The sequence below is a fragment of the Populus euphratica genome, unplaced genomic scaffold (assembly GCF_000495115.2).
Source record: "Populus euphratica unplaced genomic scaffold, PopEup_1.0 scaffold20.1, whole genome shotgun sequence".
Lineage (NCBI taxonomy): Eukaryota > Viridiplantae > Streptophyta > Magnoliopsida > Malpighiales > Salicaceae > Populus > Populus euphratica.
The window spans coordinates 1,423,300-1,438,381 of record NW_011499854.1 but is presented as its reverse complement, the minus strand read 5'-3'; the positions used below and the strand labels follow the sequence as shown (position 1 = coordinate 1,438,381).

At 32.3% G+C, this 15,082-nt stretch overlaps 2 protein-coding genes across 3 annotated transcripts; one reads left to right on the top strand and one right to left on the bottom strand.

Moving 5' to 3' along the window:
- Positions 1 to 4,925: 4,925 nt before the first annotated feature.
- On the top strand, positions 4,926 to 9,608 carry LOC105122570 (mitochondrial inner membrane protein OXA1-like). Of its 2 annotated transcripts, XM_011021774.1 has the most exons (10): positions 4,926 to 5,123; positions 5,212 to 5,654; positions 5,780 to 5,870; positions 6,728 to 6,775; positions 7,313 to 7,371; positions 8,081 to 8,156; positions 8,251 to 8,382; positions 8,528 to 8,635; positions 8,912 to 8,966; positions 9,117 to 9,608. In XM_011021774.1, exons 2-10 carry the CDS (start codon positions 5,236 to 5,238, stop codon positions 9,404 to 9,406), a joined length of 1,278 nt encoding a protein of 425 aa, XP_011020076.1. In that variant the 5' UTR covers positions 4,926 to 5,123; positions 5,212 to 5,235; the 3' UTR covers positions 9,407 to 9,608. The 2 variants fall into 2 exon arrangements, with proteins under 2 accessions (XP_011020076.1, XP_011020075.1); XM_011021773.1 differs by having other exon boundaries at positions 4,926 to 5,654.
- Positions 9,609 to 10,340: 732 nt separating this feature from the next.
- On the bottom strand, positions 10,341 to 13,820 carry LOC105122569 (suppressor protein SRP40-like). The gene is made up of 7 exons (XM_011021772.1): positions 13,456 to 13,820; positions 13,096 to 13,163; positions 12,759 to 12,799; positions 11,784 to 12,631; positions 11,305 to 11,394; positions 11,156 to 11,217; positions 10,341 to 10,656 (listed from the first exon to the last, which is right to left on the bottom strand). The coding sequence occupies exons 1-7, from the start codon at positions 13,696 to 13,698 to the stop codon at positions 10,551 to 10,553; spliced, it is 1,458 nt and encodes a 485-aa protein (XP_011020074.1). The 5' UTR covers positions 13,699 to 13,820; the 3' UTR covers positions 10,341 to 10,550.
- Positions 13,821 to 15,082: the final 1,262 nt, after the last annotated feature.

Here is a 15,082-nt window from a genome sequence, read left to right as displayed (position 1 = left end):
GATTGCAGTTTTTTTTAGCTAAAAGCCTTCAACATTAAATGTCAGACTGCTAAAGCAAATGGAATCCTTCTTGAAAGATAACTCGCCGTTTCGGTAGTTTTTGTTTTGTTTTCTGATAACTTTTTTGAATTTCTTTTGCTTATTATAATTTTAATAGAGCTCCATCTGTTTAACAATAATGGAAGCCAAATTCTTTCGCTTTCATAAGATTGTGGGTTTTGGATATACAGTCATGAGGTTGAACTCACTGTTCTTCCAGCTGCTCGTATTTCTGCTTCAAGAACAATATAGTTCGTTGCACTGGAATTGACGAGGAAAGAATGCACCAGTTTGCTGCTTCTTTTCGTAGTTGCAAGCCTCCTGAACTTTACAAAGGCAAGGGTATACCGTACATTGATGAAGTGATCATGAAGAAACAAGAAAAGAAATCAAAATAACACGGCCGAAGATGCTTGGTGCTCTTACCCGCATGTTCAGGATACTACCATTGATGAAAGTTCATCAATGCTTCCTTTTGTGAAACAAAACCACGGTTCCAACCGAAGGAATTTTGTAAGTTAGAAAGCAGTTTAGATCAGTCAAATTTCTGCAGTAATAAGAGTCGGTTGTTCCAAATATGAGCGAGGTCTTCTGCTTCTTTCATCGGTTTTATTATTGTCATTGTCACTTTCTGGAAATGTTGTTTCTTGCATTGCTATTGATGTTAAAAATCTTCAGCAGTTATTGATAAATATTGTAATAAAAAAATTAAAAAAATATAAAATTTAACGTGGTCTGATAATGTATTTATATTTACAAGAATGAGTAGTTTTATTTTCTATAATGTATATTTATAGTAAACCCTATACTGTTAAAAATGTCCAACCACTTAAAAAATATTAGTAATTTTCAACATTATTGTACCCGCTCCGCTCCAGCGTGTCTGTGAGCCACAAACTAAAACACTGTCCATTCGAGAGCCAAATGCACACCCCATTTTCGCGGGCGGCACTTCAAATGTGAATTATTAGTCATTTGCCAAGGAATACAGTAACCTTGATGTCAGTCAGTTGAGACCTTAATCACTCGGTGTTTGTGGACTGCCTAGTCCAGTAATAATTAAACCTGGCAATTTGTTTTACTAGTCGCGGTGTGGAAAGATTAATAGCTCTGCTCGAGGTGTGCAAATATGTGGTGGTGGTGCTTGCCTGCACAACCTAATGAAATATCTTCAGCCAGAATGTTAAAAGCTGCACCGTCGTAAACCAAACCTCACAAAAAATCCGATTGCCAGCAGGGGTTGGTTCAGCGATAATATGGCCTTTCACCTCACCAGAGCTGCTTGAGTTGAAGTAACGGGAACCATAGTTATTATACTTGGCTTGGGTTAAGATCCAGGTTTTAAATTTTGACTAGATTATCCAAGTTAATTTTTTGTTTTTAAATTAAAATGACATCATTTTATTAAAAAAACAAAAGTTATTGGGTTGTAACCGGGTTTTTGACCGAATTTTACCGGGTTATACTAAATTTGTACTTTCCTTATTTTTTTTCAACATAGCCCGGTTCCAATTCTGGGTTAGTTGAATTCCAGATGGATCTGTCAAACCAATTTCAAAACTATAAAGATGATGGGAGCCCTTCATTAATCACAACTAGATATCCTAAAATTTGCATCTAACATAATATAAACAATTAAGGTATGAATCTTTTATGATAATCTCGTCAAAACCATGAATCAAAATTTGATGGGGAATAAATTCCAAGTTGAATAATAAAAAATATTAATTTGATCAAACCTGATTAATCTTATTATAATTTTAATGATGTAGTTTATCCAATTATACCAATCTAAACTCATTCATATTAATACTCGTGATTTAAATATATATATATATTAATAAATATAATAAATTCAAGTTGACCCAGTAACTAAATCAGATATTTTATAAGTAATTCACTAAGTGAGTCCAGCAAATAACAAAACAACTAAAACTTATTTTTATATTTACCGTTTTATCTTTCTCAAAAAAATTACTTGTCTTTGAAGCATAGATGCTTTTATCTTTTCACACGATAAATTAGTCATTATAAATTTGTTTGGGGATATTGTTATCTTTTCTATATTTTAATAAATAGTATAATGACTAAAAAGCTCTTAATGCTATAAAAAACAACACTGCCAAAGAGGGGTATTTTTGCCTTTTTCTTTTTTCTACAATATAATTATGCATATTCTTTTTTATCCAAAAAATTTAAAACATGGAATCAAGGGTAATATATTCTTTTATCTCATTTTTGTTTTGTAAATCTCAATTTAAATAAGGGTAATTGTGTCATTTAATATTAAATTTATATTATTTAATTTAAAAAGGTTATTGGTATATACGCCGCCTCCCCGTTGAACGAAAATATACTACTGCCATCTCATTTGATTTCTTTTGTGACTTTTTCCTTCTTGAATAATGTATGTAAGCTTATGATGATTGATTTATCATCGATTGAACGTTTTTCTTTTCTCCCCTTCATTTTTATCTTTTACTTGGAAAAATAAGTTATGATTCTCATTTTTATTGGTCTTTCAAATGCAATAATTTTAGTTTTGATTTTGTTTATCTTTTTTTATTGAATTTTTTTTTGTTTTCAATTTAATTCTTCAATTCTAATTTGTATTTTTAATTTATTCCTTCTTTTTTTGATTTCTTAATTTCTTTCTTGGTTTTTTTGTTAAAGTTTTTAAGATTTTCAATTTTAAAAACAACACTGCCAAAGAGGGGTATTTTTGCCTTCTTTTTTTTCTATAATATAATTACGCATATCTTTTTTGTCCAAAAAATTTAAAACATGGAATCAGGGGTAATATGATCTTCTATCTCATTTTTGTTTTGTAAATCTCAATTTGAATAAGGGTAATTATGTCATTTAATATTAAATTTATATTATTTAATTTGAAAAGGTTATTGGTATGTACGTCGCCTCCCTATTGAACGAAAATATACCATCACCATCTCATTTGATTGTTTTGCAACATTTTCCTTCTTGAATGGTGCATGTAAGTTTATGATGGCTAATTTATCGTCTATTGAGCGTTTTTTTCTCCTCATCATTGTTCTCTCTTACTTGGAAAAATGAGTTATGATTCTTATTTTTATTGGTCTTTCAAATGCAATCATTTTAGTTTTGATTTTTTTTTGTCTTTTTTTTTATTGATCTTTTATTTGTTTTCAATTTAATTCTTCAATTATAATTTGCATTTTTAATTTGTTCCTTCTTCTTTTGATTTCTTAATTTTTTTCTTGGTTTTTTTGTCAAAGTTTTTAAGATTTTCAATTTTATCCTTCAAATCAAGTTAATATTTGGTTTTTTCAATGATGATGACGATGATAATGTTGGTGGTAGTAATGATGATAATAATAACAATAATCATGCTTATAATAAAACTACTAATGATAATAATAATAGTAATAATAGTAATAGTTTGTTATAATAATAATTATTATTATAACAATGATAATGATAATAATAATGATAATGATAATAATAAAAATGATGATAATAGTATTAACAATAATATTAACAACAATAACAATAATGATAACAATAATAATAATAATAATAATGGTAATAATAATGATGATCATAATAATATTATTAATAATGATCATAATAATAAGAATAATTATATTGATGGCGATAATGATGATGGCAGTAGTGGTCGTGGTGATGGTAACAATAACAACAACAATGATGATGATACTAATACTAATATTAATACTAATAATAATGGTGATAACAGTAGTAGTAGTAAAGGTGCACGTAATCTGACTTGGACACCCATATTAATAAAAAATAACAATAATAGTTTATAACAACAACAACAACAACAACAACAATAAGAATGAGAAGGAGGTGGTGGTGGATGGGGAAGATGACGACGACGACGACGATTATTGTTGTTATTATTTTTTTTATTAATACTAATAGTCAAAATAATAATGAGAATAATAATAACAATAGCAATAATGATAATATTAATAACAATAATATTGATAATGATAATGGTGATTATAATACCAATAATAATAGCAGTGGTAGTAATTGTGATGATATTACTTATTAGCATTAATAATAATAATAATAATTCAATCTTAGATTTTACATTTATTGAGAATTGAGTTTCACTGTTTTTACATGTATGGCACTTCAAATCTAATTACTCAAGTTATAAGTTCGAAAAATTGAAGTGGTTTTGTGTTTTCTTGCTTAACTCAATCTCATGACCTAAGGCATGAATTTTGTAGATTAACACAAGTTGATATATTTTTTATTATCTATCTTACATATCTATTATGCTATCTTTTTTTAATTATTAGTGTGAGTGTCCGGATTAGTTTGTGCACATCTCGACTAATCTCATAGATCCTAAAGTTAACGTCCGTGTAAGTTTTTAATGACTCTGAGCAGTGGTGGAGGCAAGAGGGGTTGGGAGAGGCCCCAGCACCCGCATGAAATTTTTTTTCCAGCCTCTTCCTTGTAAATATTTTAAAAATAACTGAAAATTTAACTTGGTCTCTTAATTTTTAATTTGACCCCCTTTAATTTTTCTTTCTTGCTCCACCCCTAACTCTGAGGTTTGTAAGACTTGAACTAGTAATTTTTAGAAAACAAACCTAAAACTTAACCAATTAAATTACACTCTTCAAGATTGACTTGACGAAGGTTTTCTATATTCAATTATATATTTTTTAAGAATTTTTTTTGAAAATTATCTTAATTTTTTCTTTAATTTTGTTTGTTTATTATCTTTTCTTTTTTTTATTTAATTAAAATAAAACTAATTTATTTAAATCGGTATGAACTATAACTCATATAATTTATTTTTCTTATTTATTTAAAACATGTTTATATTATCTCAATATCGTTTTTTCTGCATGGAAAATACAGACCCGCTGCATAGACGGTCCACATCCAGTACCTCGACCCTAAAATTGGATCAGAAATCATGACCTTCATCAACCCTCCGTCTCTCAAAAGTCAAAACCTCCTTAACCCCTCTCTCCAATAGCTTCGCTTCTCTATTACTCCTTGGCTTCCCTGCCTCCCTCCCTCTATCTGTAACACAAAAAACCAGAAGTTCTCCAAAGGTAACCAGCCTTCTCTTCACATTTCTTAATTTATTTTTATTCCAGAAGCTTAATCTATAGTTACTTAGTTCTTTTTTTTTTTTTGAAGGAGCTTCAAATTTCTGTTACTAAAATGGCTTACATGCGAAGTCTCTCAACTCGTTCAGCCATCTTGAAACGACAACACAATCCGCGTTTCACATACATTCTCCACGACGACAACGACGACGACCACCACCACCACAACAACAATCAAGAACAACTTTATCCCAGTAATCGCGTTCCACAAAGATCCTTCAACATTAATTCAACTAGTTTCGCTTCTCTACTTCAAGAAGAAAATCACTCGCATTTCGCAGGCGCTTGTTTCGTACGCTACATGTCAACCACCACCTCTGCGGCGGCAGATAAGATTAATGTGGTGATGGATACGGTGGCGCAGGCGGCTCCCGCTACGAATGAGGTTGCGATTGCGGCTGCGGATTCTTACTTGCCTGTTGCGGCTCTTCAGCACGTTATTGATGCTGTTCATAATTTTACTGGATTGAATTGGTAAGATTGTTTCCGAACATTTAAATTATACTAGAAATTGCGTAGAGTAGGGAATTGTTTGCGTGTGTTTAAATACTAGGTTAAATTAATTGCTTGTTTGTTGGTTTTTGTTGCAAATTTTTTAGGTGGGCTTCTATGGTTGTGACTACATTGCTTATAAGAAGCGCGATGCTTCCACTTTTGATAAATCAGTTGAAAGCTACTTCGAAACTTAGTGTTAGTGGTTTTTCTTTAAAGTTAAATGATATTGTGGCGGAATATGAGTGCTAATGATTTGTTTGCTTGTTGAGTGCTGAATTTGTGTTTGTGTACGTGTGTGTGTGTGTGTGTGTGTGTTTGAAAGAATAATGCTAATCTAACTGAAAGATTGTTCCTGAAATCGAGAAATCCATCCTTTGGATTTGTGTGGTCCACCAGTCAAGCTATTCGATTAATAAATGGGATTTTTGGGGAGTGATTTAGGAATTGTTGTTGTTATGGAATTGATGTATTTGTACATTGTGGCAGGCGTGTTTACTTGGTCATTAACAGATTGTGTTTCATTTCTTGAAATATTTTTGAGTTACATTTGGATGTTTCTTCCAGAAACCCTATTTTCGAAGTTTTGCAATGTTATGGACATTTTCGAGGATCTTGTGCTAGGTGGCATCTGTACAATCTTCTGCTTCTTATTCATTGATTTTATTTTCAGTTTTTAGTAGATTATCTTCTATGATATTCATTATGCTGTGGCATTTCAGCCTCTTGTTGGGATTTTAAAAGCACAGCATCTAGTATGTAACTTATTAAGTTATAATGCCCATGTGTTTGCTTGGTGGCACCAGTATTAAGGTAGAAGATCAAGTTTGCTCTCTGGGGATAATGATGTCAATTTGATTATGTTGGTTAAATCACATATGACACATGCAATCCAATGGGTATAGCATTGAGTGCAGTGTATACCTAGATTTCCACGTGTTTTTTTCTCCTGCTAACCCTCCACAAAGATATTTTATTTTCCTCTTGGTGCATGCAAAGTAAAACGTCAGAGTTGATGTCCTTATATCTCATGTGGATTTATGTGTATCCTGCAGATCTTGAGGCCGCATTTGGAGGAGGTTAAGCAAAGGGTGGACTGTCAGGTATTATGCTTGTTCTTTGATGGTTTTATCACTCCTTACTCTATTGACCTCATACTTACATTGTTGGTCTGTTTTCTTTGCCTGTACATCCCTGGCCCTCACTCTTTGTTATGTTACTCGAAATTTTATTTTTACCAGTGCATTTTCTAGTGATTTGTCAACACACATGCACATACCAGTTTGATCACTTGTTTTAGATGTCATGCTTTGTCATTCTGCATGCAGTTCTTGGTTTCTATAAGTGGGTGGTTTCCCCTTGGTTCTTGATATGAAATCCCCGTATAAAAAGGGGATAACTTGAAACAACAGGGCAATGCAGGCAATTGCGACAAAATGTCCTTGGTTATAGTTGAGCAACTTTTTGTTTGGTCTATGCTTATCTCGGTTTATAATGTGAATAAAACTGAAATGTTTTCGATGATAGCATGAATATAAGGCACCAAAAGGTTGATGTAGCCTATGCTCACTTTATACAATCCATTTCTTGTTTCAAAATGCTCATCAATCATGTTGCCACTATCTCTGTCTCCATCTCAGGTCATGGACCCTACTGCTGTTTCTGAAGGTCAGAAAGAAATGCAGAAGTTGTTTAAGGAGTAAGAAACCTTTTCATTTGCTCGTAGTGGAATTTAATTGTTTCAAATGATGAACAATTTAGTTTCTTAAATGTAAGAAATATGAAGTTGTGTTCTATAGAGCAGTACATTATGACCACACTGGAATTTAAATATTCATGCCACATTAACCACCTAGGATGACTTGCAGGCACAGTATTGTTCAAGTGCTATCATCCTGAAGATAGGGTATTGCCAAATTGCCATTTAACTAGTCCTGCTTAGAGGATATTATGTACTTTTCTTTTGGGAAGAGGTTTTCACCTTTTTCATTCTTTTTTGTGTTTTAGATGTGCTAAAATGTATTATCATTGAAACTTAATTACTGTAAGCAATGCTGGGGGAATATCGAGGTGAGCCGTGCATGAAAAGGGTAAAAATAAAAAATGAGTCACCATCTATAAGAAATGGTCTTTTAGAGATTTTAAGTAAGGGGCTGATTACATCAGAAGAAAAATAAACACCATTTTAGACATCTTGCCTAATATAAGTTGTATTGTTTGTTTTTAAATGATAAAGGTGCTTAATGGGTTTATACCTCGAAAATATTTTTTTTTTAATCTTTTTCACATATAACTCACCTTGATGTCCCCTGTGACAAGTAGGTCGGTCAAGTTTTATACAGTATAATTATCTTCATGACTGTCAATTTCCCTGGAAAATTTAGTTCTTTTTGACTTACAAATTGCAGACATGGTGTGAGTCCATTTACTCCACTGAAGGGGATCTTTATTCAAGGTCCTGTCTTCATCAGCTTTTTCCTTGCTGTAAGCTAAACCTCTATCCGTAAATACACTGCAGATAAGTCTTCTTTTATATTCGATCTTCACATTTAATATATCATGACAAAGTTTCCCACAGATTTCAAACATGGCAGAAAAAGTGCCATCCTTTAAAAGTGGTGGAGCATACTGGTTTGTTGACCTCACAACCCCAGATGGTTTATACATCTTTCCAGTTTTGACAGCATTAACTTTCTTGCTAACAGTGGAGGTAGATGCTTGTTCTATCCAATTAGGCGGTTATGTTTTTATGCTAGGATATTTTTTGTTCTTTAAAAAAAATAACAAAAATTGCTTTTTCTTGTTCTACTCAGTTTTTTATATTATTTTGCTGGCTAATCTGTGCTCTTCTTCAGTGTAATACGCAAGAAGGAATGGAAGGAAATCCTGCTGCTGGCACGATGAAAAACGTTTCAAGGGCCCTTGCTGTTGCTTCAGTTCCTTTGACTATGAATTTCCCAAAGGTTATCTTTTGATCACTTGCATGGTATTTGCTAAGCACATGGTATTATGAGATCATAATTAAGCTGTTTTCTGCATCTGCATCTTGAAAGTTGAGATTTTCTTTTGGTAATGGTCTGTATAAATGAATGTCAAGGAAAAGTTGTCGTTCATTAGATCCCCACAAGATGGTGGCTTTAGGCTCTGCTCACTACCCATCTCTTCCCTCCACTGTTATTTGGAGTTTGAGAACTTGTTTGTTTTGGAGTCAATGACAAATTTCGTTTTTGTCATTGCAGGCTGTATTTTGTTATTGGGTTACATCCAACTTGTTTTCGCTTGCTTATGGGTTAGGTGAGTTTTCCAGGTTCTTGTATCTTTTTTTTCCCTTTTAATTTTCTGTGTAATCTTCAAAGATCAGCGGAGAACTTGGCTTTTGACATTATTTTCATCTGATTTTCACTTTAACCACCTTCGGTACTTAATTCTCTACTTGTATTTCAGTGTTGAAAGCACCTGGGGTAAAAAAAATTTTGCGCATTCCAGAAGTACCTGTGACACCTCCAACTACCGGTGCAAAATCTTCTCCCTTTGATCTGTTTTCAGCACTCAAACAACTCTCAAAAGGCAGAAAGGAACCTGCCCCATCATTGCCTGTTGAACCACCAAAGCTTTTACAGCATAAAAAGTCATCATCTTCAGGAATAGGTAGGAGGATAAGCAGTCTAGAGAAAGAAGGTGAACGCTTCCAAAGGCGACCCCTTCAAGGAAGAAAGAAAAATAAAAAGAGGTGAAAATGGTTTCTCCATGAAAGGAAAGTGCTAGTGAAGTTCTCAAGTCAGTGTAATACTGCCAAGAAAATTTTTATTGGTTAAGCATGATTCATATATTGTTTATTAGGCTATAGGTTCAGCCTCGTTATTTTCAATAAACCGTTAAAATTTTGATGTACAAAATATTTTGCTCTGATATCTGATTTTTCTTCTTTTTCTAGCATTCCATGATTGATATTTTCACTAATAGTCCTGACAATTCCAGATTGAGCTCAGGAGTTGCCATTTTCTCTTCTCAGAACTTGGCCCAGAGCAAAACTTTTTTATTATTATTATTTTATTGCAGGCAACTGCAAATTGGGTCTTTTAGAGCTTTGACAGCCTGATTCTTGTCTCCACTGCGTTTTTCAGTCTGGTAACAGACTGCTTTTCTGTAAATGTACTTAAGGATACTTGCACAAATTGAGATGCACCTGCTGCCTAATCCAAATGAATCAAATTATATGACAGTCCAATACGCGAGATGAAGGTTGATTTTTTTTACTTTGGATTTGCGCCTGTGGAATTCATTACAACTAACTCCCTTAGTAGATTGAGGTAATTTGTTGTTTTATGAACTAGATGATTTATGCGTGCTTTTAAGAATGAAGAAATTGAGATTAGGTTTCCAGTTATGGAAATTTTCTCCCCCCAAAACGAGCATAGCAAGATATAAACACACCTTGTGCCATGGCCAAACACAAACTAGTTAGTCCCTGTCCCGAGAAATAATATTTCTCCATTTTGGTCTTAAGATTCTGAACTTATATTAACATTGGTGCTTAAGCATAACAAAACTTGAGATAAACTAGCAGTCTCATGCTCATTAGTCATGGAGATTTTTGCCTCGAAATTTGATTCTGATTTTCCCCATTTTGGACCAACGTATAATAAACTAAAGGAAACCTCAAATAGCTGTGAAAAGCTAAACAGAATAGATGGCTTCCATTCTTTAGTTGACTCAAGTTCAATAAGAAACGGGAAGGCATAATTGTCAAAAGTTTGCTAAACGTACAGAAGCACAAATTGCCAAATTGATGAATGAAGAGCTGTGCTTAGCACATGCAAGTAAAAATGTAACAGATCCAAAAATCAAGATGCATCACACGAAGATGTCACCACCGATTCAATCTTCATCAGAGTAATTGAACTTAATTGAGTGGGATTGCAAATCAATCTGCCCTCCTCTGTATGTCCCACGCTTCTTCTTCGTTTTTTCATGCCTAAAATCCCTGAAAGCGAGAGAGAAATAGTGCAGTAAGAAAATTTTCATAATGTACAGATCCCCAAAATATTGAAGGGCTATACCAGTTACCTTTTTACAATTTCAATCTTTCTAACAAAAATTTTCCTCATAAAAAACAAAAGAAAGATAAAATGACCAACAAAAACCAAAACCCTTGATTCTTTAAACATCCTAGGTTACACTAGTAACCACAAAATTCAGCTTTTACTTCCCTTCCTTTTAACAGCAATGCTTGGATCAGTATTAAATATATAAAACTTGCTGAAAGTTAAAACTACTGGAAGAAAAGAGGTTCCTAAACTGATGAAAGTCTAGAGTTAGAATTAGAATAGCCACGTCAGCAGTTTAGACCAGATCATTAACTCGCCAATAAAATTACTGTTATGGTTCCACTGGTAGAAAGAATGACAAGAAGATAGCAGGAACAACATTTTGTTTGCACATCTGAAAATAAAGAAATAGAAATGCCATAACTACAAATGTACCTTCCTCTAACTTGCCCAAGAACATCTTGTGCTTTTGCACCATAACCATCCTCGGCACCATCCTACAGAGAATTTATGGAAAATATTAAAGAAAATAAACCAATGAAGGACCAAAAATCTCAAAAACAAATATGGAAAACTTGTCAAACCTTCGCCCAGTATGAATTATCTTTAAGCCTGTCATCAGAGAATACCACCTCATCAACTTTTACTCTTTGAAAATGCTTAACAGTCTTCGGCTGCAATAACATAATTCCAGTCTAAGAATACACAAATTAAATCAATAATACACTTGAACAGAATTATTCATGCTGATATAGAACGGCTATCATGAATTTTAACAAAAGAACTTTGCTCATAACAATGAGGGTTTTTGAAGAGCTGGTAAGTTAATCGTCATGAAAAATCAGTTGTTGCTCAAAGCCTGGTTAGACATAAATACTTAAGGTTTTGGCTCCACCACATGGACAAATAGGTTTTAAGCACATTTATAAAGGAAACCTGATAAACTTATAGCACAGGAACAATTTGAACAAGCTTTTATTTGGAATTTTAAAGGGACTTCAGCTTCGGAATTTACAGTTGAAAGTAACAAGCTTCCCTAAGTTAAGAGTGTTCAAAACCCTACCTCAACTGAACCGTTCTTTTCCTTCTTCATTGATTTCTGCAATGATGAGTTCTCTCCATTTTTCTCAAGGTTCCCATTTGCCTGGCCATTTTCCTTTGGTTCTTCTGAACTTTCCATCTTTCTGCGTTTAGGATCTTCAACTGCTTTTTCATCAGCAGGTTGAGTGGCATCATCTTCAGAAGGAAATCTTTTCCTCTTCTTGGAACTTTTATTCTCTTTATCATCCTTCTTTGAGTTCTTAGAATCATCTTTTTCAGTATCTACTTTATTTGATTTCCCTTCATCAAGTGTCTCAACAGACATATTTTCAGAAACAACAATATCCTTCTTTTTCTTCCTTTCTTCGTATTTGACATTCTTGTTGTCATCACTGTCAGCATCAGCATCAGAAAGCTTGTTTTTCTTTTTCTTCTTATCCTTTGGTTTATTCTCTGTCTCAGAAACAGTTTCTTTATTTCCCTCTGAAGATGCCACATCCTTAGATTTTTCCTCTGTTGCCACAGGTTCCCATGAATGGTGTCCAACATTATCAACTTGAGACTCAGATTCCATGTTGCTTTTCTTCTTCCTTTTGTCCTTGCGTTTCTTATCAGGAGATTCACTAGCAACATTATCAGCAGGTTCCTTCAAAGCTTCGCTATTGTCTTGTTCCTCTTGTCCATGAGAATGAGAGTTCTTTTTCTTTTTCTTATTCTCTTTAGACTTTACTTCAGTAGACACTGTATCATTTGTTAAAATCTCTTCAACGCTCTCATAATTGTTAACTTTATCAGCAGTTCCTAGTTTTTTGTTTATGGCATCAGGATCACTCTTCTTTTTCTTTTTAGCAAAGTCATTTGTCTGTATATCTGCAGTTAAATAGAACTAGACCATGAGCTAGTGTCAACATCTATCATATAAGAAGATTTTACTAACAACGTAGAAAATGATGATACAGTTGCCAAGCAGGCAAGCAACTTCATTAATTAAACACACCTTGCACCTGGCTGCTCTCTAGCTTTTTGCAGGTATCGTCACTGCAAAAATAGAGGAAGTCATGCAATTTGAGAGTGCTCGTTCAAATTTGACACTTCAATAAAAAAAACAAAACAAAACAAAACTTAAATTCAGGGATATGTGTGAAACAAATTCATTCTTAACGACTGACAGAAAGTTTGTGCATTGTTTTAATATCAAATAACACCATCTTATCGCCATGGTTATCGATAAAAAAAAATCCCCTCGTACAGTATATAGCTCCATAATAGAGATTCATATTGTTAACATGAGAATTACCAAAAAAAAAAAAACATTGATTTTAAAATCATCCTACCTGGTCTTCAAAAGCTTGCAAAACACCTCCTCCAAATCAATCAAGGAACCGCCACACAAATCATCTTTCTGCACAAAGATCACAAAAAAACCAAAAAAAAAATCAAATAAACAAAAAAAGAACACCCAGAAAGCCACAGCACAACAGAGACACATAATCCCATTAGGCTTCATTAACCTCGATCATCTCATATCCACCCAATACATTAACATTAAATTAAATCCACAAAACCCATTTGTATAAACACAAATTCAACTCAAAAAACAAAAAAAAATCCAATTATTTTATCTCTGTGACTAAACTTGCATAATTTGATAAGCCAAGAGAGAAAGAGAGAGTGAGTAAATTTGTTTTGAATACCTCAAATTTGGCTTCTGATTTGAATTTCTTTAATGTTTTAGAAAACCCACCAGTGTTTTCAAGATAATTAGCTATAGAGTGAAGCAAAATTGTCTTCTGTTCATGCTTCAAAGTTTGAGATTCGGTGATGTTTTCTTGTTTCATGATTGGTGGTCTGTTAGAGAGCAACAGCACTTGGCGAGGCTTAAATGATAAGAGATTAGGGTTTATGTTTACTGTGTTGGCAACTGGGGTTTTGGACATAAAGGGAAAGATGGATAGCTAGGGTTTTGTGTGTTTTATACAGGGAAAGGAAGAGACTTCCTGAGTCAGAGAGAGGGAGAGGTTAATAAACTCAACGGACAGAAGGGTTTTAGGAACGGACTTTAGAGCCGCTGGATAAAACTGGACAATTTAAAATAAGGGTAAAAAAAAAAACAAAGGCATCGCTCAAACCAAAACCCTTTGTCTTGTTTACATGTTGAACTTTCTCTAGAATTTATTTTTTACACAAAATTCTATTATTATTTCAAAATCAAGCTCCAATTACTCGTAAGTGTATGTTTCTAATTACATTATATCATGTTTTAATATAATCTAATTAATTTGATAAATTTAAAAATAATTTAGAAAATCAATAAAAATTCAATTTAGTTTTAAAAAAATCAAGATAATTTTTTTTTAAATATATTAAAATAATAATATTTTAAATTGACTAGAATTAACTTATCAAATTTATGACTTGAATATAGGTTTTATTAAGTTTAATAATTTTATTTTTTAAAATTATTTTTTTAATTATATAATAATTAAAATAAATATTTGCAAAAAATAACAACCTGATAAAAAAAGATGATAATGGTTGGATGTTATAAAAAATACTTGCTAATGTTTTTAAAAGTTTGATATAATCTTATTAAAAAATAAAATAAAAATTGAATAGTATTTAATAAAATAATATCTAAAATATATTCTTAATTGGTTTAATTATTTAATAAAATAATATAAGAATTATATTTTAAATAAATTATTAGAAGAAAAATTTAATTTAAATTCAAGAAAAAACCTAAAAAAATAAAATCTAAAACAAACCAAACCTATAAGTCTAGGTGCCAACACGCCTCGCCATTAAAAATTAGGCCACACGTGTAGGCCTTAAAGGTCAAGCTCGCTTGCTTGGTTATTTTTTTTTATTTGGAAGGTAGTGTATGCTTTGTTTTTGTTTTTTTAAAGAGCAACAGATCATTTCTTGCTGTAAATGAAATCTAGCCTATTTAAAGATTATTTCTGATAATCTGTAAATTCAACCCCAAAAAATTTTAAAATCATTCTAAAAATAAAAATTAATAAAATTAAAAATATTTAAATAGACTGTGATTTAATTTTTCTAGCATGTTTATAGCAAAAATACAATTCCCTATTAATCTCTTCTTGAAAAGATAAATTTAATGACATCAAAAATAATTTTTTTTATTATTTAAAATAGTCAACATATATTTTTCTCTCTCCTCCCCTATTTTTTAATAACTCACTCCCTCTTCTCTTAAATTCAATGGTTGATATGAAATGATTAATACAAGAACTAAATAAAGTTTTGAATTAATATATATAATTATCAAATTAAAGAACTAAAAAAAAGAGCTGCATT